Raw genomic sequence first — 27,275 nt, forward strand, 5'->3', positions numbered from 1 at the left:
TTGATTGCATCAGGCTGTAGGTACTCCACAGTTACACGAAAAAACAATAGCAGCATGCTTATAATTGTATTTATTTGGCTAAGTTTTGGTTTATATCCGATATATACTATTCATGAAGAAGTTGGTCTAATATTTGCTGGGTTTTAGAAAGCACAGAGACATTGGGCTACTGGCCTACTTCCGTTTCTATTCCTTTGATATATATTTATTTAATTTGTTTATGTATTTAATAATGTGTGTTCGAGTGTGTTTATGATCCAGCCATGGGAATATCTATTTAATTCGAAGTTATTAAAATGTAAAGCCAGTATTTCGTTTGTGTTTCAATATGTTTGTGAGTGAGCGTTATAGCCAATCACAGCACTAGTTACTACGGAAGTCAATGGAGAGACTGTATGGAAGTGGGGGAGGAGCATCGGGTAGACAGGACACGGTGCAGGGGGCGGGGGTGAGGGTGGGTGGTGCTGGACACGAAGGCAAGACGGACGGTTGCAGGAAATACTTGAAGAGTGTTGAGCAGTTTACGCATTATCGCAGGAGATAGAAATATTTCGTAGTGCCGACTTGTGCACTTGTGAGATTTCCGTACCTTCTGCAGTGAAGATGTAGTATGCATTTAGAAGCGAATATCTCACGAGCTTTGTTGTTGCTCGTAACTAATTACGTGAAGTAGGAATCTATTGTTTTCCTCTTATTCAATTTGTAGTTTGGTTATTTGCTGGACCATCGACACCAATAAGTGTTTTGCAGTAATAAACGGCATTCTTAAAGATACTTCTGCTCTCATACTCATCATTTAAAGTCGTTAAAAATAGTAACTGCAGATTTTATTTAAACTGCAATCTTTCATTTATAAATTTCTATGCTGCATTCAAAATTCGCAATTTCCGAGTGATAGGAACCTTCGACCATTCGATTCATGTGTATATTCATATTGTATACTGTAAACTCAGCAGTATTTGGCCTGTAATGCGGCAATTACATATCCGAGCCCCTAGACAATGAAACCAGCCAGTACTTTTAATATTTCAACTCCGAGTCTGAGGGTACATAGTTGAGGGCCACATTATTTTTGTGAAAGCCTGCAAGCCAAACACCAAAAACTATGGGAATTAACATTCAAGTAATGTTTGAGGATTGCCGCAACGTTCTTAACATGCATACAACTATACCTGCATGCATTTCTGGGAAGACAATTTTTGGCGTGGTTTACCTATAATTCCCGCGTATATCTCTCTCCCCAATGAAAACATAAAGCACCTACAAATTTTTCCCTCAGGGAGGCAGAGGGAGGTGAGGTGTCGCATGCTTAGAAAATTCAATGAACAGAAGCCAGAAACATTGTTTTTCTAGAAAGTACTCAGAGTACAAAGGTGGCGCCATAGGAAAGGCAGTGGCTTTAGCATTGGCCGACGAATGTTATGTGGATTCAAAAGCTGTTACGTGAGCTCATGTGGAGAAGCCATGAGGTGTGGCAAGGTGCTGGTGGGTACCATATATGGTCACATACAAGGCACCAAAGAGTGATTGCAAGAAGCACCAACAGGGAAGGGGCGACACAGTCTACCACACAAACAAAAGGCAGCAGCAGCGGCGTAACCCACAAGAGAGTTTAGTACAAATAGCGGCCCGGGAGGAATGCCCACGTAGGTTCGGCCTGGGGCCTGGACTTTTAGTATTCCCTCTGGATCTACTCGCATTCACTCTAAGTGAATACCTCCCTCCACGAAATTTTGCAATCAGGAGTAGTGTACTTTCAGTTAAGTCATCATCCAATTTTTTGCTCAGACAAGCAATTAACAATTGTAGTTATTCAAGTCTTGTCTTTGTTTGATTAGTTCCCAACCGAGTTCTGCAACTCTTTCAAACTTCCAGTTAACCATCTCCACTTTAGCTGAATGATTGGATCTTCTCCAGTCTAGACGGCTTGCTGGACACAACAATGGGTTGGGAAGTAATTCCTCACCAAAATTATTCACCTGATTTTGCTCCCTCAGATTTTAACTTTCTCTGCTCTCTATTGGACAACCTACAAGGGACTTCCTTTCCAGATGAAAAAGCGCTCCAAACATGACTCGACAATTTCTTTGCCTCAAAACTATGTGATACCTACATCACAGAATCAAGAAGTTAGCCCCTGCGCTGGCAGCCTGTTATAAATAGTGAAGGAGAATGCATTATTGACGACTAAAGCCTTTGTTACGTCTATATGTTGTCTTTATTAAACATATGTAAAAATGCTACAAACTTATGCATTAACCTAATATTTTAAAATCTTCAGGTAAAATCTGGTATGTATAGTCTAAAACTAATGTAAGAGCAAATATATTGCATACTGCAAACAAATAAGAGTAAGAACTAATTTTCTAGAAGAAAGAAGAGTTTGTTGGATGTACCACCTACCTGTAACACCAACTGAAACGAAGACCCTGAACAACATCACATGTTGTTACATTGAAATGCCTGCACTATTATTTTCATTGCAGTCATTAACTGCACACTGGCTTTACCTACAGAAAAGAAGACACAAGCAGCAAAGGCTTGCTTTTAGTTAACAGAGCAGAAAAGTAATATGATTATTCAAACTAGTAAAATATTCATAGTGAACCATACCATGTAAACTGTACTTGAAGCATTAAATACACACACACACACACACACACACACACACACACACACACACACACACACACACACGTATATATATATATATATATATATATATATATATATATACATATATATATCTAAAAACAAAGATGATGTGACTTACCAAATGAAAGTGCTGGCAGGTCGACAGACACACAAACAAACACAAACATACACACAAAATTCAAGCTTTCGCAACAAACTGTTGCCTCATCAGGAAAGAGGGAAGGAGAGGGGAAGACGAAAGGAAGTGGGTTTTAAGGGAGAGGGTAAGGAGTCATTCCAATCCCGGGAGCGGAAAGACTTACCTTAGGGGGAAAAAAGGACAGGTATACACTCGCACACACGCACATATCCATCCACACATACAGACACAGGCAGACATATTTAAAGACCAGAAAGAGGAAAATAAGACGACAGAAAAGATTTCGAAATGCAACAGTGACAATAACAAACGTAATTGTTGGATTCAAATTAATGATATCAATATAATGGAAGGAAACATTCCACGTGGGAAAAATTATATATAAAAACAAAGATGAGATGACTTACCGAACAAAAGCGCTGGCAGGTCGATAGACACACAAACAAACACAAACATACACACAAAATTCAAGCTTTCGCAACAAACTGTTGCCTCATCAGGAAAGAGGGAAGGAGAGGGAAAGACGAAAGGATGTGGGTTTTAAGGGAGAGGGTAAGGAGTCATTCCAATCCCGGGAGCGGAAAGACTTACCTTAGGGGGAAAAAAGGACGGGTATACACTCGCGCACACACACACATATCCATCCACACATATACAGACACAAGCAGACATATATATATATATATATATATATATATATATATATATATATATATATATATATATATATATATATATATATAGACACACACACACACACACACACACACACACAATAGAGGGAAACATTCCACGTGGGAAAAATTTATCAAAAAACAAAGATGATGATGATGACTTACCAAACGAAAGTGCTGCCAGCGCTTTCGTCTGGTAAGTCACATCATCTTTGTTTTTTGATAAATATATATATCTCACACTGGGTAACTTCTCCAAACAGTAAAGATATATTTATACCAGGTGACCTTTACACCACCACCCATGTACTCACAGTTACAGCAATAGTGAGGGTTGTGTTTACATAAAAATGGCAAGTTAACAGTCATAGAAAGTGCTGGTAGTTGGTGTTTTGGTACATAAATGAGAAAAAAAATTAACACAAAAATGCAAAATATTGCTATTTCTGTAACTCTTAACTTGCCGTTTTCATGTAGACAATGTCTAGAATGGCTGTAACTACGAGTATGTGGGGGTCATGTATCACCCCAGAGTATATGTATCTTTACTGTCTGGACAAGATACTCAGTGTGACGTCGTATATATATTTTATGTTTCACTTTTTTACTTCAAGTACAGCATACATGAATTTTCACTATGAATATTTTACTATTTTGGATAATCATATTACTTTTATGCTATGTTAAACCAAACATTTGCTGCCTGTTGCTTCTTTTCTGTAGACATATCTGTGTGTGCAGTTACTGATTGTAAAGAAAATAATTACACAGACATTTCAATGTAAAGAAATTATGATGCTATATAGGCTCTTTGTTTCATTTGCTGTCACAGATAGCATGGTACATTCGATGAACCCTTCTTTCTTCTATATAATTATTTCTTATTCTTATGTATTTGCCATGACCTAATATATTTGCCCTTATGTTAGTTTTCGGTTGTACATAAAAGGTTTTACGTTAAGATTTTAAAATAAGAATGTTCTGGGTGATGCAATGGTGTTGCACACTGCTTGTTGCATTTATAAAACTGGGTGTAGTATGTTAATTCCTTGTAAATTAAATTTTTTGGAAGTAAACCAACAGCAATTTTTACACAACTTGTTGTTTAAGGCAATTTTTCTTTTGGCTTGTCTGTTCTCAGCTCTGAAGATGGTAGTAAAGCTACCAAAACTGCTCATCACTTTGTAAAAAATTTTGATGTTATATGCAACTGAAACAATATACAGAAAATTTTATAAAGTCTTACAGAAAGTTTTTACAACTGTTATAATTTTATAATTGATTACCTGCTTAAGACAGCTTTTTCCTATTCTGACAATGTCAGATATATATATTTTCTGAGAAAACTTCTAGGTAGGTTGCCTCTGCAAGGCTCATATGTAGGCCCCTTATGCAGACACAACTGCTTCTCCAGACTAAAATGACTGCAGTTGATTTATTTCACTTTGGGAAACAGTATGGAACTACAAAGAGCTTGATCAATTCCATAGGGTGGATAACGAAGTTGTTGGACCTAAGGCTCCTCGAGCAGATACCTTGTTTTTATTGTGCAGTGAGCTGATATATTATCATGATAAAACAACAGCCTGTACGTACCTTATTTTGAATATTCCTCATTTCCGCACACTTAAGTGTATGTGCAGGTAAACTCCAGAACAGCAATCTTAAGTTACTATCTTGTTACAATGACAGTAGTGATGCCACAAGCAAATGCAAAGCAACCTTTTTCCCACACTTCATGCTCTTTCCACATTTGCTAGACAGGATGCTTCTGGGACGAGCCAAACACGTGATGATTGTTTCAGAGCAGAATCGGTACAGCCAAGTTGCACCAACTATTGTATTAACTACAGCTTTTGATCATCCAGAATCACATTTTTCTAGAATGTACAGGCAGAAGTCAAGAGCCAGAGATTTCAGCTCTGCATTTAAAAGGCGCTGTATCCAAATACTATAAATCTTTTCAATCTGAAGGTCCTCAACGAGGATCTTATGAACTGTTCCCAGTCTGATCCCAATACTGCAGCCGATGTTTTGATAAGCAGTTGCTCTCGGCTGTTGTGACAACTTTTGTCTTCACAAGTTTCTCATGTGTCTAATCACATTTTTCGAAGGCAAAGAGTTACCAAAAGCCTTCTGTGTATGTTAGAAATACTGATTTTAAATGGTCTACTCTACGACCATAAAACGATCAGCATGCAGACACGATCTCATTTCAGCTCCATTGCTGGCTCAGTCTACATCAAGCACACAGTGAAACAAATGATGGGCTAAGACCCTCCCATTATGCTGGGAAAAACTTGTGTGAGTTATTAATAATGTATGCTACAACTGATGACCCTTCTTTGAAATGAAATATCACCAACAGTAAGCCAGGAAATGTGAATATAGGCTCTCCCGGAATCTACTGTTATTGATCTCACTGGTTTTCAGTCAGGTGGCAGTATTATAATACTGCAATGTTTTAATGAGTGTCACACTCAGCATCTTCTGGCAAAATATCAAGATATGTGGCTGCTGTAATATTTATCCTAGCAGTGTGCCCACTACCCTTCATGCCCCATTCCACTCGAAAAATTCAACATTTTAACTGTCTTCCGACCACTGCCAAAGACAAAAGAGTGGCTTAGCTATGTGAAAGACCCACTAAAACTGAATGTACCAGAAATATACAGTATCGCATGTGAATACCGTTGACCGAACATTGAGCAAATGCAGCACTATATTTCAAAATGCTGCAAGGAACACATCAGCCATGTGGAACGGACAGATGGAAAAAAATCAGCAATAGCAAAGCCTAGCCTCCAGGAAGATCACATCTTCGACTTCCAGAGCACCAAAGTGCTTTGTCAAGCAATAGGCAACTGATATAGCATCATAAAGGAATCCACTGATATATGGGTACACAAAAATCTTGTCAACAGAGACAAAGGACACCAACTAAGTGTGGCATAGAATCCAACATTAACAGGAATGTGACAGAGCGCAACAAGCACCATCCAACTTACAAGACATATCCGGAATGCTGACACAGAGATCCAAAAGGAGCATCGGCTACCTCCATCACTGCAGCTTCATCCTGCCCCCCCCCCCCCCCCCTCTCCTCCACCCCACTGGCTGATCAGTACATGGCCACCTGTAGCCAGGTGGAGGGGTGCACTCCAGCAGCATAAATATCATAGCATATGCATATCTCAACACTTCACTGAAAGATAATGAGTACAGCACTCATCAAAATGTCGTGGTATTTTAACACTACCACCTGACTGGAAACCCGAGAGCTTTTCACCTGCAAGCCTGGAAGTCTGCAAACTTTCCAGAGTGCCTCTTACCTCAGTAGCTGCATTGATGACAAGTGCTAAGAATAATTAATTGCTATGAAACACATTGCCTGCTTGGTGCCTTCCCCTCTGGGTACTTTCAAACAACTGCAAGCAAACACTGTAGCCACTGCTCCACCAAACACTTGAGTAATGGGGCTGTCCCTATACTTCGAGACTCTTGAAATTTCTGTTTAACAAATCTTTCTTTTCCCTCATCCTGTTCTGGGAGTGAATTGAACTACCACTACTTTCTATTCTTCCACAACACATCCCTCTTTCCTTACCGAGGTCGGGATATATAGCCCCAACAGTTAGTACTGGCATTTTTACTTTTAAATGTGTAATGACAGTTCTGTAACTTCATCTCCTGTAGCTAAGTACTGGCCAGCCATTCTGTCCCTTCTTAATTAACCAGTTTAAGCACGGCATTTTAATGCATAGCCTTTTTTGTATATCTGTCAAAACAACAGATGCAGGATGACTCTGTGAGTACCTCAATAACACAGCTCAGATGACACAGTTGAAGCACCATTTCCATTTTATGAAAAGGTTCTCAGTGATGGTCCGAGTTTGAAGGCTGTTCAGATTTGTGCAGCTGCTTTATGCTATGTTGTAAAGACTGTTTCCTCAAGATATGAAAAAAGTTCTGGTGTAATCTATATCACAATAGTTCCATAGTAACATTTTTTTTCTATTGTAATTTAAACATTTGACAAAGTTGGTGATCTGGCCTTGCTTCTTACTCACTATTGTTCTTCACTCATATTTTTTCCCCCAAAAAAGCTCCAAATACTGTCATCACCTAAGATGCTGCTTTTCTCAATACACCTGACACACTGGCTGTGTGGCTATAAAATAAAACCAGCACTTAGGATACTGCAGACTATCTTATAATATTGCAGATTAACTTCCTCTTGTGTAAGAATACTCAGTAGTTGCTTCTCTGGAAGACAATGTGTAAACTGTGATGTGTTTCTCAAGGTGGTAGGTGAAGGGAGTGATACCTAAAATATTATAAGGCCACATGAAATGCCAAGGTATTCAACCCTCAAGTTTGATGTCTGCTTTATTTTTTAAGATTATACTGTAATTTTATTCTGAATAAGGTCATTTTGTTTTTTATTTATTTATTTTTTTTTTTTCGATTTTAACAATTTAATGGAATATGAACCAAACAACTACACACACACACACACACACACACACACACACACACACACACACACACACACAGAGAGAGACAGAGAGAGAGAGAGAGAGAGAGAGAGAGAGACTGCATAACTTACCTAGGTGGAACCCATATGGCCCTTCAACAGATGGTGAATCAACCTTTATGGAACACTGTTCAAGAATTATAACGCCAAGCGGTTCGGACCACTGTTCTCTGGATTTGAAGTAAAACAGAAGATTGCCACGGAGTCTACACCAGCGTTCCAAGCTGACTGTTAACAACATCACATTAAAACTTTACAAGTTCATGAGATTTTGTACCACAAAAGTAATGCTTATCTCGTAAAATTAAGTAATCTAGTGCCATCTGAAGTCAAGTTCAGAGTAAAATTTAAGAACTTAAATTGTGATGCTTTACAAAAATACTTTATACACAGTATTAACACTTAAAAAGTTGAAAGCTAATTAAGAAAACAAACAAACAATTAGAAACTAATGCTTCTCTACCCAAATAACAGTTTTCTTCAGAATCATGCATTACCTACATTAAAGAAGAAAAATCCTTGCTATGGTCTTATAACACTTTTAGCTGCTTCTAAATCAAACTAAAGACTTAAATACATGCAAGAACAAAGTCATAGTGACTTTAAAAAGCACTTAATATAAATTCATTTAAATCATCACTCTACCCTGATAACAGACTGTCATTTATAAATATGCTAAGTGCAAAAGCTATGTCATTAAATCTTTGCAATAGGTCTTCTGAAATTCTTTACAACACAGAAAGAAAACTAGATGCTCAAGAATATTCCTTAATAACAAAAAACTGAAAATTAAAAATTTTTGCGGAACAGTGAGCATGCATTATGACACAAAAAGCTCCTTACTTAGAAATAGAGTAAATTATTAACAAGTGAACAGGAAAGAAAAGCCATTACACCAGAAAATTTAGTTTTCATGTGCAGTGTGTAAAGTGTGTTAATGTCATTGGCATATAGGCTCTCTCTATGGAAAGGTAGAATTGTCATATGTGAAAGCCACAGATAAAGCATAAGTTTCCATTTCCTTCTCCCACCAATGTAGTTCAAAAGACAAGAAGAGCACTGTATATAGAGAAATAACAAGCCCTCTATGCTCTTTGGAATATTCAGAATAGCACATACAATGTACCACTAAGATTATTACCGAAAGCACCCAACTATGCCAATGACTTCCTCTTAAACCTGCAACATAAGCGAATTAGTGTAATCCAACTGGGAAATCCAAAGTAAGTGCTAGTGACTTATTTGTGCTTATTATTTTGCCAGTACCTTTGCTTGGTCCACTATAGCAGCTCAGTTCTCGAAGACTCTTTGATCTTTTCCCTCTTTTGTTGTCTTTCCCTGGAAAGTTTACAAGACCCAAGAATCTAACTGTTCTTTAAAAAGTATTTGACATGAGTCTTCTCTTTTCCAGGGATATGCAAGAGTTTAGTAAACCAATCAACCAAATACAGATTATTCATTCCTTCACCATGTTATTTAAATAACATGAAGATGACCTGAATATTGAACAGTGGAGGAAAGACCAAGACAGCAAACAATTAACTATATTAAAATGAAATTAATAAAACCATAACAATTATAGTTTAATTTATCTGGTTATATGTTTCTGAAATAGCTATATGAATTTCAGTACAAAAATATGTACAACATCTGTAAGCAGAAATCTCTCAGTTTTTCACACAATTTATTAAATAATACTTAAAACAGAAACAAATTAAGTATCTTTTACACATTTATAATAATTTTGGTTACATTATCAGCAAGTATCACATTATTAGCAACTGTCCAGTGAAGGACACATGCACAGCTGAGATCCTACAGTTTTTATTATGCCAGCATTTTATCATAGTCTTTATTGAACCAGTCAATGTCTCTGCAACATTAAAAGAATTCCCATGTCTCTAAGAAATATCACCCAACTGTTAAATTACCAACAAGAACCGGTGTAAATCTAAAATGGAGTTGTGAGCAGAAATTGGAGACACCACTTAGAGGTGAGTGCCTGCACAGTTTCCATCTATTGAAACAGAAACTATCTGACTCTGAGTTGCAGACATACAACTTAAAAGAAAAAGAAAGGTGTTTTCTTATATAGTATTTGCAGTGTTTCACCACAAACCCTGTGTCAAGACAGTTGAAATTTAAGATAAAATATAATTAAATAACAGCTATAGAAGTGAGGAGAGAGTTCAAACGTCAAATAGAGAGAGAGGGGAAGGCTAAGTAAGAGAGAAGAAAAACTAGACGTGGATTATTAATTCAGGAACAGGTGGTTAGCAAGGTTTAGCAAATGTTGAAAAATATACCATCAATGAAATAGTGGAACAAGTTTCAATATCTTCAAGTTCTCAATATTTTCCAAAGCAGGCACTTAGCATGATGTTGTGCTGATGGTGTGGGTTATGTCTGTGACTATTCACAGTGACTACTGGTCTTTCGTACACAAATAGGTTAGTTGACAGCTTGCGCATCAGCTCTAATAGGTTCTGCTTCTTTTGACCTGTTTTTCTGTTTGCAAGTAATGGCTGTGCTAAATAATATCAGCAGAGTGAATGTAACTTGCTTAACCAAAGCCTGCCACAGCTTTGCTCCCTTATCCCATCTGGAGAATAATAATAATAATAATAATAATAATAATGTAACATTTGGCAGCAAAATTTGCTTTCTTTGAAGCCCACATTTTCTGCATTCTTTGTGAGTGGGCTTGCTTCCACTCCTCCATCCAAAGTGCACCGCCTCTTCTTTCAGTTGTTCACCTCAGTGTAGCCCATTCATTCATCACTGGATACTTATGGAAGACATCCCTGTCACAAGCATCTTTTGATCTGATTTGTAGGAGGCTTAGGTCTTCTTTGGCATTACTATACCAGGGTATGGTGGTTTTGGTGTCTGAATATAAAAATGGGAAAGGTTTTCTTGGGCAAACTGTTCCCATCCTTTCATTTGAGGTGGTCATAAAATTGAACACATTGTTTGCAGATTGAGATTGAATTTTTATTTTTTTTATTTTATCATAAACTTTCTAGTTTGATCTTCTTTGGTGGTTATCATTCTTCTAACTGGAGTCCGTGACTGCCCTAATGATTCTGCACTCTTTCTTTCTCCAGTTTCTTGAGGACACCTTTATTTAAATTCATAGAAAGGGTTTTGGTCTCGTACATAATTACTGGCTTCAGAACTATTTCATATTGATGTATCTTAGCATTTTGTGGAATGCATTGTTTGTTGTACATCATGCAAGACATCTGATAGGCAATTTCAAGTTTGTACATTCGTTCCTTACATGCCTCCTTGCTCAGCCCCCTTTTCATATTGATCTGATTCCCTTGGATTTAGTTCCAATTCTATACTCTGTTTCCATCTATCTTGTTGGACTTGTCCTAACAAATTTTTCACAAACACAGCTGAAAAGCATTTGAGACAGCCCATTGCCTTTCTGACGTCTGTTTTTATCTCAATTTATCTGAAAGGCATCCTAACCAGGGTGGCTCTAATTAACACTCAAGTTTAAGGTCAGCCCTAAATTCATTAAGCGTGCTTAACAAGCCTTCATGGTCTACTGAATTGTAGCCTTTCTTGAAGTCCACAAAAACAGACACATACTGCCTAGACCTTAGAGTACAATATCTGATGATGCTTTTGAGATTGTGGATCTCTTTGGCAATTGAACAACCTCTCCTGAAGCCCCTTGGGTATTCCCCTATTTTGTGTTTGACTTGGGCTTCTAAATGCTCCAGAACAAAGTGAGAGAATTGGGTTGGTTGGTTGTTTGGGGAAGGAGACCAGACAGCAAGGTCATCGGTCTCATTGGATTAGGGAAGGACGGGGAAGGAAGTCGGCCGTGCCCTTTGAAAGGAACCATCCCGGCATTTGCCTGGAGCGATTTAGGGAAATCACGGAAAACCTAACTCAGGATGGCCGGACGTGGGATTGAACCATCGTCCTCCCGAATGCAGAATTGGGTTGGTTCTTGGTGGCAGATATGTTCCTCTATAGTGGTAGGTGCTTTTCATGCCACCTTTATGGTGCAATGGATATTAGGGCTGTTTTGCAGTTTTTGGGTAGTTTCCTCCCTCCCTCCTTCCCTTCCCCCCCCCCCCCCCTCTCTCTCTCTCTCTCTCTCTCTCTCTCTCTCTCTCTCTCTCTCTCTCTCTCTCTCTCTCTCTCCCCCATTGCAAGATTCCCTCAGTTCTGCAACTATTGAGCATTCTCCAGCTGCTTTATTATTTTTGAGATGGGCGATGTGACACTGTGTTTTGTCTTTGTTAGATGTACTCTACTCTGGGCACCAGAAAATGTGTCTGCTGATCTCAACTGGGCTTTTTGGTTTATAACAGTTCCGTAGTTTTTTTTAATATAATCTTGTGGAATGTTACAATTTTCCTAATCTGAAGTCACTAATGTAGTGTTCTCCTGCAGAAACCATAATGATGGCAACTTATAGCCCATGAGTTCGTATTTACAGGTTCTATAATACTCTCTGGTTTCATTTCTCAAAAGATTTTAGTCTATCTTTTCAACTGGTGGTTTTTCATACTAACTTTTCTCAGCTGTGATTACTCTAGCTGTTTGGGCCTTTTGGATTTTGTAGGTTTCCTAATCAGTTTCCCATTTTTTTGCATAATACTGTTTCCATGCAGTCAGCTTCTCCTTGGGGACTGATTTGCAAGTGTCATTCCAGCAGGCATATTTTTTGTTTCTTTTGACTTCTGCAACTTCTTTGGTCGCCTCAATAGGGCACCTTTCAGCATTATTACAGTTGCAATCACTTGGTCTAGCCTTTTCGGTCAAAGTTTATCATTATCAAAAAGGCATGATTTGTTTCAGGACCTTTTGGGGATCAGCTTGAATTCTGTTATTGACATGTGGCGATCTGAGGCCACAATCATGTCTTTTCTATCTTTAACATTCATAATTTCTGGATTGTTTCTCCCAGAGATCTTGACGTGATCTATTTGGAGCTCCCCTATGATTTGGACAGGAGATCACCAAGTTGTTTGCTTGCTCAGTAAATGGTTCTATGTTTTTCTCAATTAAATCGACGCGCAGGTCGCCGAAGTGGCGTCAAATCGAAAGACCTGCACCAGGCGAACGGTCTACCCGACGGGAGGCCCTAGCCACACGACATTTCCATTTTTCAATTAAAAAGGTGAAACTCTATGACTGACACTTTTTGACTTTACATACAATAATTTGTACTTGATACAGTAATAACATTTTGGTTTCAGCACTTTAAGTGAGTAGTTACTTTTTCAGCATAAATTTTCTCTGACTAAAAATTAGTTAATATTAAAAGGTAAAAGAGTGTAATATGGTTATCTGAAATGGTTTAAGGACTTCATTGTCAAAACAAAATTATTGTAATGGTAATTTAAATTTATGGTTACGTACCCTGTTGTAAACACACTTACTTGAAAGGCACAAAGGATGATTATGAACATAAAAGACAAATTGGAACAATTATTTATATCAGTCAGTTTCATTCACTTCAACAACACATTTAATTTCAAGAGCTTACACCCTTATCTTCAGGGGAATTGGTGAATTACATGAGAATTTCTTTTCTGGGTGTAGCTGATTGTTCTACATTGTATTTCATTTTGAAGATGCTTCAAAGAAGGAAAAAAACTGCAGGTAATTGCGCACGCACGCACGCACGCACACACACACACACACACACACACACACACACACACACACACACACACACACACACACACACACACACACACACGCATGTGCACGTGCGCGCGCGCCCACACACACACAAGATACACAACAATCTGCAGTGTGTCTTCACTGGAACATTTTCAAAATGAAATGTCAAGACTGGCAACTGAATGATTAGGGTTTAAAATCCCATCAATGACAAGGTCATTCGAAATGGAGCACAAAACTTGATTTGGAGAGGGATAGGAAAGAAAATCAGCTGCTTTCTATTCAAAGATACCATCTCAACACTTGCCTCAAGCAATCTTGAGAAACCTATAGCAGGGCTTCTGATGTGGAAACTGAGCTCTAATCCTTTCAGATGAGAGTCCTGTGTTACCATCATGCCAGCTTGCTGAATGATACACAGTTATCCATCTCCAGTTTGCTTATTTCCTGTTACCCATTGTTAGAAATGCATCTGAATTTTTTCTTGTTATTAATGCCGTGGTTTACGTTTTAGGAATTTTAAAAAAAATTTGTCTTGGTGAAAACAGTTTATAGATCACTTACACAGAATCTTTTAACAAGGCAACTTAGCAAGGTATATATTTTGAATGTTTTGGATACTAACACTTACTTTACAAACTGTTAGATCTATTTAACAATGGGAAATCCAAAGCATAAAGTAAAAAATGTACAAACAATATTTACCCCCCTGAAAATAAAAATAATATTTTCACTGATAAATTCGGAGCTGTAGAATGGTCCTCAATTTCATTACTTAATGACGCTCTTTTCTCTGCTTTACTAAAATGTTTATCATCATGCAAAATTTTGGAACATAAACCTGTGAATTATCCCACAAATTATATTGGTATATTTCAGTTTATGAATACTGTCAACAGCTGTTAATGTTTCCTGTTTTTGTTATACAGTTCTGAATTTTCAAACCACAGCAATGTCTTGTGTCAGTTTTATTCACTTCTGTGGTATGCACAAGACAAGCCAACACAAAATGTCTGATATTTACCCTCTGTCATGCACCTCATGGTGGTTTGCAGAGTTTAGATGTAGATGTAAATATGTATAACAACACATGGAAGAGTCACTCTTCCATGCTTTTTGTTTATCCTAGACTTATTATCTCCAGATGGTGGAAAGGACATCCCAAAAGAATTTTGTTTTCCGAGTATGTCAGTCACACCACACTTGATTATGTAATTTTTTTTATAAGCTGTTACGTTTCATTTGTATTACAAGCAAGCTAATGAGTCTGCATAAAAAATAAAAAAAATGCTACAATCATTCTTTCATTTCAATACAATTTCTGCATAATTAACCACAGGCAGCTAAGGACAGGAATTGTACTTTTAACACAAATTCTATTACAGGCAGTATTACTTCAAATGCTTATTATGCATGCAAAAATCTTTAATAACAGTTATCATGCAAATTACTACATTTGTACATCACAATAATATTAGTTAGTGGCTTCATATATGGGGAATAATCATCATCTTTTGTCATAAAATTTGAACTACACTCAGAATTTTCATTACTTCATGCTGTAACAAATAGACGTTCCATAAGACAAATTCAATCAAATGCAATTCATAAATCTGATATGAAATGTCCTAAATGCATGAAATAGCCTGTCAAGTATATAGTATAAATACAGTAACACTATTACAAAAAGGTTAGATAGCTACTCATCACATAGAGGAGGCACTGAACCACAGACAGGCACTATGAAAAGATTGCTAAACATTTAAGCTTTCGGGGAAAAGGCTTTCTTCTAAAGTAGACAACACATGTAACATTTACACAAGCACAATTCATACACAAATGACCACTGTCTCTGACCCCTGTCCTCCTTCGGAAATTTTCAAAGAATTTTTTGTTCGAAAGCCTAAATGTTTGGCAGTCTTTTCACTACACATACCTGGAACTCAACACCACCTCTACGAGGTGAGTATCACTATCCTTTTCCTAATATTATTGTTATTTCAACCTGGACTTTCCACTGTTTGTATAAATATAGTTTACAGTGATCTTTCAAAAGTGCATGGGCCACTTAACATTAAGGAGAGCATTGCTGTTATTGTTATTTCGCTTATGGCTTCATGTAGCAAAAAAAGAACATTTTGACAAAAAAAGACAATAAAAAGTCACTAGTCATATACATCAAACAATTTGGGAAAATATTGTGTGAAATACAGTAACAGTCATTAGATTGTATGTTAAAAGCATAATAAAGAAGAGACTGTATACTAAAATTCATTAACATTTAAATATGCTGAATACTTTTTTTCCATATCCCTTCGCATACTGGGCAACACATTTATACACGCTTTCTTATATGGGTTCGATGCAAAAAGAGGAAATTTTACATAATAATTTTACACATTACATCTGTTCCGTGGTGTTTTAAAGTACCTCTTGTGGTATAATAGAATTTATTATTTTTTGAAATACAAGACAGAGCTGTATTAATATTCTTTTATTGTAACTGGTTTCAGTATTGTACCAATCATCTTGGTACAAAAAGATTAATAGTTCTCATATGTCATATCAATTACTGACACAGGAAACCATGAACATACAAAACCATTAAAATTACTCACAAACAAAAAGGCACTAAGTGTTTTAACACATAAGTGTTCGTGACCTATTAAAACAGTAGACAACTGTAAATTGCAGTTATCACCTGTTGTTCTAATGGGTCACACCCCCTTCTGTGAAAAGACACTTGCTGCCTTTCTGTGTGTGCGCAGCTGTAATGATCTTATATGTAGGGCCTACCATATGGTTTTCCATGTCAGTAATTGAAATCTTTTCATACTGCAAAGATGGTGCAATACTGAAACTAGTTCTAATAAAAGATTATTAATACCACTTTGTGTAAACCATGAAAAAATAACATAAAATCAAAAAATTAAAAAAGACACATTCTACTATTTTCCATCTTAAGGGCCAGAGGGAGCACTTTTTAGGGTAATCATCATAAATATTTTAGCATACAACCATTAATATCAGGAACGTAACTGACTAGCAGTGTGTTTCAGGAGTCCAGCTCCTGTCATCGGCTGTCTAAGTTAATCCTATGTAAAATGAACTTCAAGAGCACTTAAGGTCAAAATATAAAAACAAATAAAATTATTCAGACATGAAGTCCTTGGCTCACTATAAAAATGGCAACACCAGATTCACTGTTCTGCTTATCCGTATTACTGCACATCCTCCAAAAGTGTTGCTTCTGTAAGGCGATAAACACCGGTCACACCAGCTGCAGTCTGTCAGACCTGTACGTGTGTTTACAAACTAATGATGCATGAAGAGGCAGCTGATGTGACGGGTGTTTAGCACCTTACAGAAGCAACACTTTGTGCTATATGCAGTAACATTGATAAGTGGAGCAGGGAATCTGGTAATGCTGTTTTTACATCTGCATCTACACAGTTAGCCTTCTGCCGCCGAGTAGTGTGTCAGCAGTGCACAGGTAATGCTGTTTTTATAGTAAGAGGAGGATGTAATGTCCAAACACTTTTACCTGCTTTTATATTCAAGTGGTTTTAAATTGCATTGACTCCTGAAATGCATTGCTGTGGATTATATTCCTAATATTAGTGGTTATATGCTAAAATATTAATAACAATTAACAAAAAAGACACATTACTGTTACTGGAATTAGCCAGCAAAATATGTTCAAAAATTTTGTTACCCTTCTAACATAAATCATTAACTTCTCTATTACACTAACCCACAGTATTACGGATGTAAAATTGTTAATATACCAAATACCACGGCAAAATCACCCAGTCCTTGTCTACTATTAATCACTCATGCAACTGTAAGTTACGAATGGAACTTTTAGCTCTTACCAACACACTGACTTCATAAAGGCAAGGCAAGAGGTTTCACAGCACCTTCACAGCATTTAGACTGGAAACGGACACAATGTTTGTTCTGATAGATCTTTGTCTTAAAAAAAAAAATAAAAAAAAAAAATAGATGAAGTAGCTGCCATTACAAAGCAGATAGATTTATTATAGGATGCTTCCCGCTTGCACTGTTACTGAAAGATATGTGGGTATCATATGTAATATATGGTTTTTAATAGTTAAAAAAGCAACAAGAACAACTACTGTCACTTGTAAGACCTGTTCCATTCATCTTAAGTTCTCCTAGTAATATGTTCTGATTTGCAAAATTGTACACTAAACTCCTGTTTCCTTCTATTCATTCACAGTACATCTAAATTCTTGAAGTATCACTTTTTACCCACAATGTAACACAATGACTGTCTTTAAATGTTGTTTGTACTAGTAATCCGTTTAATTTGAAACAATACTTGGTGGCACAAATGTAACCACTGGCACAAAAATCTGCAGTTCCTTCTCAAGGAACTGAAGAAACCTTGCATTCCGTGAGGTCTCAAAAATATTAGCTAGTGATGAACCAGATTCAAGGCACAACGAAGCATCTTAAAATATATTTTTGAAAATCTAAGCAGTTTTGCTATATGAAAACATCTCTTAAACCACCACCCAGGATAGTTATCATAAATGGTTATGACATGGCACACCATGCATTTTCCAGTCAGATGATAATTGAACAGATTGACTGGAAACACTAAGAACAGTATGTATAATCATCAGCTATAATAGTCCACTGAGAAGTATCTCCTAAGAGGTTACCCACTGACTATTGCTTGTTTCTGTGTGTCACACACCAATGAGTATATATGAAAGTAAGCCTTGTGCCTAACTCACAATTTCAGAACATGATAATCCTAAACTCTTTGGAGTCAAGGGAAATGAATGAACTGAATTATGCTATCAAATCCTGTGCAAAGCATAGATGAATCAATTATAGTAGTTATGGAGATCTATACATTTTCTTGTGCCCTTACAAAAAATAAATAAATAAAATAAAATAAATTTCCTCATCACAGATGTCAAATGTTGGAAGTTGGGCAGAATGATAAAACAATACAGGCACTATACTGTGGCAGAACTAACATCAGGCGTTAATGCTGGGCACAGTCATCGGACGTTAATGCTAGACACAGTACAAGTATGTCTGAACAGTCAAGCAGTGCATCAAACACTCCTAACAATGGGCCTCCACAGGCAAAAACCCGGGCATGTGCCAATGTTAACACCACGACAGCGGCAACTACAACTGAAATGAGCACAAGACCATCAGCACTGGATGTTGGGGTTGTGGCAGAGTTTTGCACGGTGTGATGAATCCTGACACCTTCGTTGACATGCCAATGGGAGAGTGTGAATCTGTTATCTTCCAGAGGAACAGTTTCTTGACACCTGTACTCCAGGATGGAGACAAGCTGGCAGCAGCTCCATTATACTCTGGGGCATTCACTGGTCCAGTGCAGCTCGTGCGAGGCACCATGATGACCAAGGAGTATCATACACTGGTTGCAGACCACATACACCCCCCTTCATGCCAATCATGTTTCCTGATGGCAGTGGCATTTTTCACAAGATAATGCACCATGTCAGGATAGGAATGTGAGGGAGTGGTTCGAGGAAGACAGTGGTGAGTTTCAATTGACATGCTGCCTCCTTCTCCCACTCACCAGATTTAAAACTGATCGAACACATCTGGGATGTGATTGAACGTGACATCAGAGCTCATTTCCCCCTCCCCAGAATTTACGAGCTCATTTCCCCCTCCCCAGAATTTACGAGAGTTAAGTGACTTGCGTCCCTCCAACGACCTACCAAGGCCTCATTGCTTCCATGCCATGATGCATCACCACTGTTATTTGTGCCAAAGGTGGACATAAAGGCTCTTAGGTAGGTGGTCATAATGTACTAGCTGATCCGTGTAAGTGCGTAAATGAGTTACTTTAGAAATGTCATCTAGAAAGAAGAAAATACATGTATGGAAAAACTATACAAATTTCCAAATAACGACTATTTCAGCCTATATGTGGGATGAGGAACAACTGTTTAGCAACCCATTGCCTCATTAAGGTATTCTTTCCTGACATCTGAACAAGCATTAAACAATTACTTCAATAGATTATGCATAAAAGTGAGGCATTTCGTCATCAACTTAGGGAATGTTTGATAATTGCTTGTAACGAGGTGCGGAGTAGGAGACCAGGCACTCAGTGCTGATCACAGAGACCATTTCTCTAAGATCAGAATCTCTGGGCATTTTAAAGACAACACTGTTCAGCATTATAAATGATCCACTAGGCAATCATAAATCATGCGCACAATATGTCCAAAAATATGCTGAGAAATTGCAGTTAATGTCAGAGAGTGTTTGCAATTCATACCCCCCCCCCCCCCCCCCAAAATCCCCATTTTACTTCTTTGAGAAAGAGCAAGTCATATTTTTCCTGGTGCTGTCAGTGGCAATAAAAACAATATTGTGCACCCATAATAATTCGAAAAATCAATTTCATCAAGAAGAAAACTATATTAAATTTTTTCTGAGAAAGTAACCCTTTCAAAAGTGGTGTATCATTCAAAAATTTTTGTGCAATACTATTTTTGATCTGATGCTGTAGTGACTGACTATTATACTTTCCTGGTAACACAGAAAGGATTGCCATTATAATGTAACTGAGAAACTGTAAATATAGGGTTTAAAGTAAACTATGTGAGCCAACAATATATGCTTTGAAGTACAATATCATGTGTACACAGATAGCGTTATTTTCCACTGTTTGCCATTAAAATTGCAACAATAGCAAGAGTAATAAATAACTAAATTTTACTTCTTATGTACACGCAGTATTGTAAGAAGAACACAAATTCTTAGGTGATTTGGGGTCTAAATGGTGAAAAATTTAGAGAACAAGAGCTGCCACTTCCGGTTTTCACCAAGCTGGGGACTGAGTCAAACTGAGCTTGAGTGCCAGATATTTCAAATATATGTCAGAGATCATCAAATGTAATGGCTCATGAAGGTGACATGCCAGTTTCTCGGGAAACTATGACGGAACGTTTTCAGTAGGTAAGAGATCTCGACAGCCTGCTGGCCAGGGCAACAGTCAAACAGGACTCCGCACAGAGGTAAGTCAGGATGGCACAGGCAAACTGCAGTCTTTTGTGTTATCATGTTGGAAGATATAATAATGGAAACCCAAAGATATGACACAGCCGACAGCCATAACACATCAGAAATGTAATAGATATGGTCCAAATTACCAGCTATCAAAATGAGGTAACCATACTGTGTAGCCAATGGCACTCCATACTATCACACCAGGTACTGGGCCAGAATGACAATGACGAATGCAATATAGCTACATTTGTTCTCCTCTGAGCCTCCAGAAGTGGATACCTACAATATGATGTTGCATACTGAAGTGGTTGGTTGGTTGGTTGGTTTTGGGGAAAGAGACCAAACAGCGAGGTCATTGGTCTCATCGGATTAGGGAAGGACAGGGAAGGAAGTCGGCCGTGCCCTTTCAGAGGAACCATCCCGGCATTTGCCTGGAGCGATTTAGGGAAATCACGGAAAACCTAAATCAGGATGGCCGGACGCGGGATTGAACCGTCATCCTCCCGAATGCGAGTCCAGTGTGCTAACCACTGCGCCACCTCGCTCGGTACTGAAGTGGGACTTGTCTGCAAAGATGTGTGGAATCACTCCTGCATCCAGTGCCGTCATTGGGCACAGTACTGTCAGGAAGCCTGTCTTTGCCTTCATCATTATGGAAAGCCCCAGCAACAGTAGCCACACAATGATTTTGTCATATGTGCTGCTTCAGACATCATCATATTTTATGTACGGTAATTGTCTTACTGCAAATGAGGGCATTTCTTAACTCAAGGCACAAACAATGTATCTGTCATCTCAGGCTCCAGTCGCTTGGAGCATTGAGTTCCTGTGTGGTACTGAGTACAGCCCTCTTCAATCTAATGATTCCATATTCAGACAACAATCATGCGATCCCGACCAATGCAAGTGGCAACACCATGGAACAATTAACCGCTGTCTCTACAAACCGTGTTCCTTCCCGGTACACATTTCTATGTCTTTCACGAGTCCAAATGTAATTCTGAATAATTTTCTTTGGCTACAGAATGTAAATGGCATCATACATACCTACTTTTTGTGTTTGTGCTGAAATTCTAACCATTTGCATATCCATGCATGTAGTGTCCTTCATACCAATTCGATGTGTTGCAAATTTAATGATCGGTGGTGTATACGTCAGCTGTAGAGATCATTAATGTGTTTTGCTTAAATTTATCCCTTAAGCTTTGCATGTGGCAGCTTAGATTACATTGTTTACTAGACCTATACAGGTCTAGAGGAGATGGTGATCCAGTGAGGGGGGGAGATGGTTACAACCATGCAGTCCTATGTAAGTGTAGTTTTGCTAATGTTTTTGTATCGTAAATTATGTCATTTGATATTTATATATCTGCCATGTTAGTGATGTCATCAGTCTACTAGTGCAGTATTGGGCTGTCTACTAATCTCAGGTTTTAACTTTAGGTGAGACACAATCATGACTGATAGCATACAGACTGTGTCATCACTGAGAGTTTGAGGGTTGCAGGTACAATCAGTTACAAAACATTACTCGTGTAAGGTGAAACATGGGCATACAGACAGTGGACTTATTGCATGTCGCTAACACCAGTGTATTGCCCAACTCTAATCCTAAATGAACAATATACCCACTCTTCAATAACAACTAACCCTGGCACCTGAGTACAGTGTGTTCTGTTGGTTGGTTGTGAAAATAAGTCACAGGATATGCTGTTAAACACAAGGGGCCCAAACTGAAGAGTTCTCGATCTATTGTGTTATCGTGTTATTTGTAATAAAAAATTTAGTATGGACAGTGTTGGATACAACTATGAGGGTATATTAAGTGTCTCTGCTAACTAAATTATGAACGGTACAAACGTTGAGGGAATCTTTGATAACACTGTCCATGAAAGATGGTGCAGTAGCGAGATATGGATAGTTCAGTGCCTGTGCTACATTTTGTATTCAAACAGAGGTTGTTAGCAGAATGTATCCAGATACGTTTGGTGCCGCACACCACAATTAGTGTCCTCGGGACTTCCACCTACAGTCAACAAGCATAAGCATTGCCAACATTTACTACACTGAGAAAACATTAAACAACACAACATATTAAACGTTTGATGACGATAATACGGTGATGTTGGATATGGGGAAGGGGCATGGTCATCAGCTCCCTTGGAAACACCATCATGGCATTTATTTGGTGAAGATGGGGAGGAGGGAAGGGAGGCAAAGGAGAACGGGGGATGGGGAGCAGCAAGGCTGTCTCCACAGGTGGAGTTGCTTATTATGCACGAAATTCCACCTAACAATTATGAAAAAGCTGCCACCACGATATATCAAGCTATTACTATGAAAACCGATTAATAAAACTGTTGAACTGCCTGGATAAGCTATTAAGCCAGAAGTGTGTTACGTGAAGTTGGTGGACAAAATGATAGTTGCCCTAACATCAGTACATAAAATACATGTAGCCAAAACATTCTGAACTGAAAACGGCACGTCACAAACGTCACAGAGAGAGGGATGCTCCCACTGGAGGAGGAAGTCACGTACTACTGGCAAGATTCTATGCACAGTCTGGTAAGCAGCACTTCCTTCTAGCGGTGTGGTTGGCATGAAGTTCCCCATGCATGCATGCATGGTTGATTTGGGTGACTGCAGTTTGTTTGTTGTTCATCACTTCATACAATTTTGTTTCACACTGACACACAATTCACCTGTTGGACAATGAGATGACTGCATGCAAGACGATGGCCCATCAGCTCTCACCACCATCTCTACACATTTCTTTGGCTGTTTTACTGACTGTCGCACTTCCCTGTATCTTGATGTTTTCAAGTATTCAGCAAAAGACCACCTCCTTGCCTTGGTGTTGAATCTGCTGTAAGGTGTCCTGGATGATCTGAATCAACTGGTCTACTGGGTACATGCGATGGACTGCTTGTACCACACTGAGCGAATCAGGGCAGACAAGAAACTTCAAACTGTGTTACCTTTGAATCCACTCCAGTGTCCTCATAATGCCATATAGCTCTACATCATAATTTGTAACGTGTTCTGGAAGGGATACTTGGAAAACCCTATGAGGGAAAACAGCTGAGCAACGAAGTGCATTCCTTTGCTAGAAGCCACCCATATATGGAACAATAAAACTGTGGTATGTACCTAAAACTGAAGAAAACCGATCGGTAAACATGAATTCTGCAGTACAAGTTCTTTCTGCTGCATCCAGCTTAGGTCACTTAGAGCCACTGTCGATGCCCAAGGTGGAAATTCTGAAGACTTATATATTCAGATCCACACGTACCCAACCAGCTTCGCCCACTTGGAGCCGATTCCTAAACAGCAGCTCAAAGCACCAAATGCTAATAACGGGCAATTCCGAAATTTTGAGTGCCTGTTGAGCCAGAAGGAGGGGCACCGATGAATTCTGAGTGGAGGTTCACCAGTCTCTGCTCACAGGCCCTGAATTGGGTTGGTCTAGTATGATCCAAATGCTCTCATGGTGGACAGCTTCTAACATCTTAAGATAGGAGGTATGTGTTGGCCCAAAAACAGAAATCTTGCTGCCATACTTTAATTATGATTTGAGAAATGTTTCTAAAACTGCAGAGAGCGGGACCTGTCAACTATTCACACCTCTCTGCTGATGCATTTCAAAATATTCAATGATTTTATGCTCTTCGTTTGCATGTCTTTCAGGTGCACAAGCCACATTAATTTCATGTCAAATCAGAGGTTCTTAATACTTCCTCAAATCCCTCATCTCAAATGACCACACTGACCTATAAAATATCTGTAAAAGGCCAAAGTGTGACACTCATACACTCACTCGGTTATTGTCAAAGAAGGTGAGACAAAAAGAACTTTACAACTTTGGAATGATGTAGAAATTTATTGAAAGAACTTACATAATCAGTAGATCTGTCACTGTGTAGTAACTGACCTCAAGTTTGATTCACTTAGAGCACCATTACTCCATTCTGCAACCTGGAGTGCCAGAGTAGTGCACTGTTAAAATGACTACTTTCACTGGTGCAGAGCATGCTCGCTGTGCTTTTGATTTCATGAAATGAACTCTGCAACAACTGTTCAGCGTAAATTGCACTAAACAATCTCTAAGCATGCCTTCAATTTACTCTTGGCACACGAACTTTGCTGAGACGAGTTGTTCACTCAGACACGATGAATCACCCGGTCATCCACATGTTGATGATTATGTCGAATAGGTTAGGTAAAGCTTTACCCACAGTCCACAAAAATAAACACGACATGCGTCTCGCAAGACCAGCATTCCACAAAAGACGTTTGGTGGGTACTGCCTAGACATTTACGTACTTGAAACCATACAGATTCAAAATGGCACAGAACATCTGTGATGCAAATTAGTTTGCTTGTGGGGAATTTAGTGCGGACATATTACATCGGATAGAGGCTGAAGAGGCATTCTTGAACACAATAATCTTCAGCGATAAGTCAACATTTCGTATCAGTGGCATGATGAACAGCCACAACTGCATAGAATGGGGCAGCGAAAATCCAGATGCAATCCTGGAACACATTCGTAGCAGCCCCAGAGTTAATGTGTTTTGTGCCCTTAGCAAATTGAAAGTGTACAGTCCTTTCTTCTTCGTGGTGAAAAGTGTCATTGTTATTGTGTACCTAGATATCTTTGAAAACTCTTTAATTCCACAGATCAATGAAAGTGACTGAGATGGGATGGTTTATTACCAGCAAAAAGGTGACCACCTCATATTTCCTCATGGAAGTTCGAGGTTTCCTCGATAACTGCTTCTCAGGCTGTGACGGACTAATTGCATGGCCAGCACATTCCCCAGATTTGACACCACTGCATTTCTTTCTCTGGGGTTTCATTAAAGACCATGTGTATGTTCCTCCCCTACCAAACCACTTAGTAAACATGTAAAATCGAATCTACCCTGCCATTGCACAAATTATGCCGAATTTGCTGCTACAAGTGTGGGAAGAAAGTGAATACCGGTGGGATGTTTGCGGCATCATAAATGGTAGTGACATCGAACTAAAATGACACTTGGCATTTTTATGTGCAACTTGAGGTTGTTTGCTACAAAATGTCACATCTACCAATTTTGTATGTTTTCTCCATAAATTTATATGTCATTCCAAGGTATAAAGTCTGTTTTGACTCACCCTGTACTTCCTATCTGCTTATATTCTTCTACAGAAATCATATATTTAACAAACTAAAAATGTACTGCACTATGTAGTACTTATGTTTCCCTTAAAAATTAGACACACTAATGTTCTACTAATGTTATAAGTAAAATTTCACCTGGAAAGTCTTCTATAACCTAACACAAATGTTTCTTGTGAGACTTTCTTAACTAAACAACACAACCACAGGCTTAACCATATTCTGTAGCCTACTTACAAGTATTCCCAATAATGACTGAGTAAACACAAAAATCCAGTTGGGTCATTCCACATCAAATCATCCAGAAATTTAAGGAAATGACACCCATCGTCACGCAAATCCTTGAAATTTTGGATAGTGGAAGTTTACCTAGATGTATTCACATTTCCAAAATGTAAATCTTGCAGGTCAATTACTTTTTCTCTTCTGATAAAAAGATGTTGTATATATTCAGGAATTCAGGCTTTCATACACAAGCTCCTTTATAATTTAAAAGTGCAATAATTCCTACATTTTTTGCAATGTAAGCCTGAATTTTTTTTTAGTTAAAGAGGAAGTTTTATATTTTTATAGTCATGCTTCTTGTAGTGAATATCCATCATCTACATCTCAGAAACAACTGTAAATAACTTCTTTTAAACAAAATCCATGCATGGACATAATGATTTATTTAAAAAATTTACAATATTATTAAAAACAGCCTATTCCATTATGTCACACAAAAAGAATCAGTTTGTAGAAATAATGCTAAGTGTGAAAAACAACATTATTATAAAAGAAATATTGAAATTGCTAATTCATGACTGTTTTATTGCCACTACATGTATTATATCATCCAGTTTCTTTGTTTTGAGTCATGTGTTCACTGAGCATGCAGTTCTCCGCTCTTGTACTGAGTTGTACCCAGAGTCAATTATTGGTTAAAAATTCAATTGTTGCAGTTTTTAACTATTCATTCCAAAACAAATGTAAGTCCCCTAATGTTACAATGATAATGTGAAATACTTTTGTAATGAAACAACGGGATAGAATGATTTTTTCATTATTTAATTATTTTTTAGTTTACACCAATCATCTTTTGAATTATTTATGACAAATATTGGTTTTATGACTGAAGCAGTATGGAAAGAACAAGTAGGCAGTGTTTTCTTGGACAGTATCTGTAAGATATATGTGATAACCTGACTTGTGTGAATGAAACGACCAGTGAAGAACAAAAACTTTTATTATGGTGAAGTGACAGTCACTCATAAAGTGATTTAATTGTTTTGTGTGTGTTAAACGCAAAGATAGGCACCTCTCTCTACATAAGAAAATTTGCTGTGATTCCTTCAAGTCCCATAAACGATCTGTTTCTTCGGGATTGCGTGAAATTAACTTAGAAAAGGCAAAGACCTTCAAAATTAG

The 27,275-nt window shown here is 38.0% G+C and overlaps 1 protein-coding gene across 5 annotated transcripts in view; it reads right to left on the reverse strand.

Annotated features, from left to right (window-relative positions):
• LOC126480847 (inositol polyphosphate-4-phosphatase type I A) overlaps positions 1–27,275 on the reverse strand; it is a 250,991-nt gene that overhangs the window by 215,943 nt on the left and 7,773 nt on the right. For 2 of the 5 annotated variants that reach the window (XM_050104200.1, XM_050104199.1), the window contains exons 3-4: positions 9,272–9,343; positions 8,078–8,233 (exon numbers count right to left, since the gene is read on the reverse strand). In XM_050104200.1, the coding sequence (XP_049960157.1) occupies positions 8,078–8,233; positions 9,272–9,343 (228 nt within the window). Of the gene's footprint in view, positions 1–8,077; positions 8,234–9,271; positions 9,502–17,538; positions 17,600–27,275 lie in introns of all 5 variants that reach the window. The other 3 variants (XM_050104202.1, XM_050104203.1, XM_050104201.1) reach the window with 3 other exon arrangements.

The sequence above is a fragment of the Schistocerca serialis genome, chromosome 5 (genome assembly GCF_023864345.2).
Source record: "Schistocerca serialis cubense isolate TAMUIC-IGC-003099 chromosome 5, iqSchSeri2.2, whole genome shotgun sequence".
Lineage (NCBI taxonomy): Eukaryota > Metazoa > Arthropoda > Insecta > Orthoptera > Acrididae > Schistocerca > Schistocerca serialis.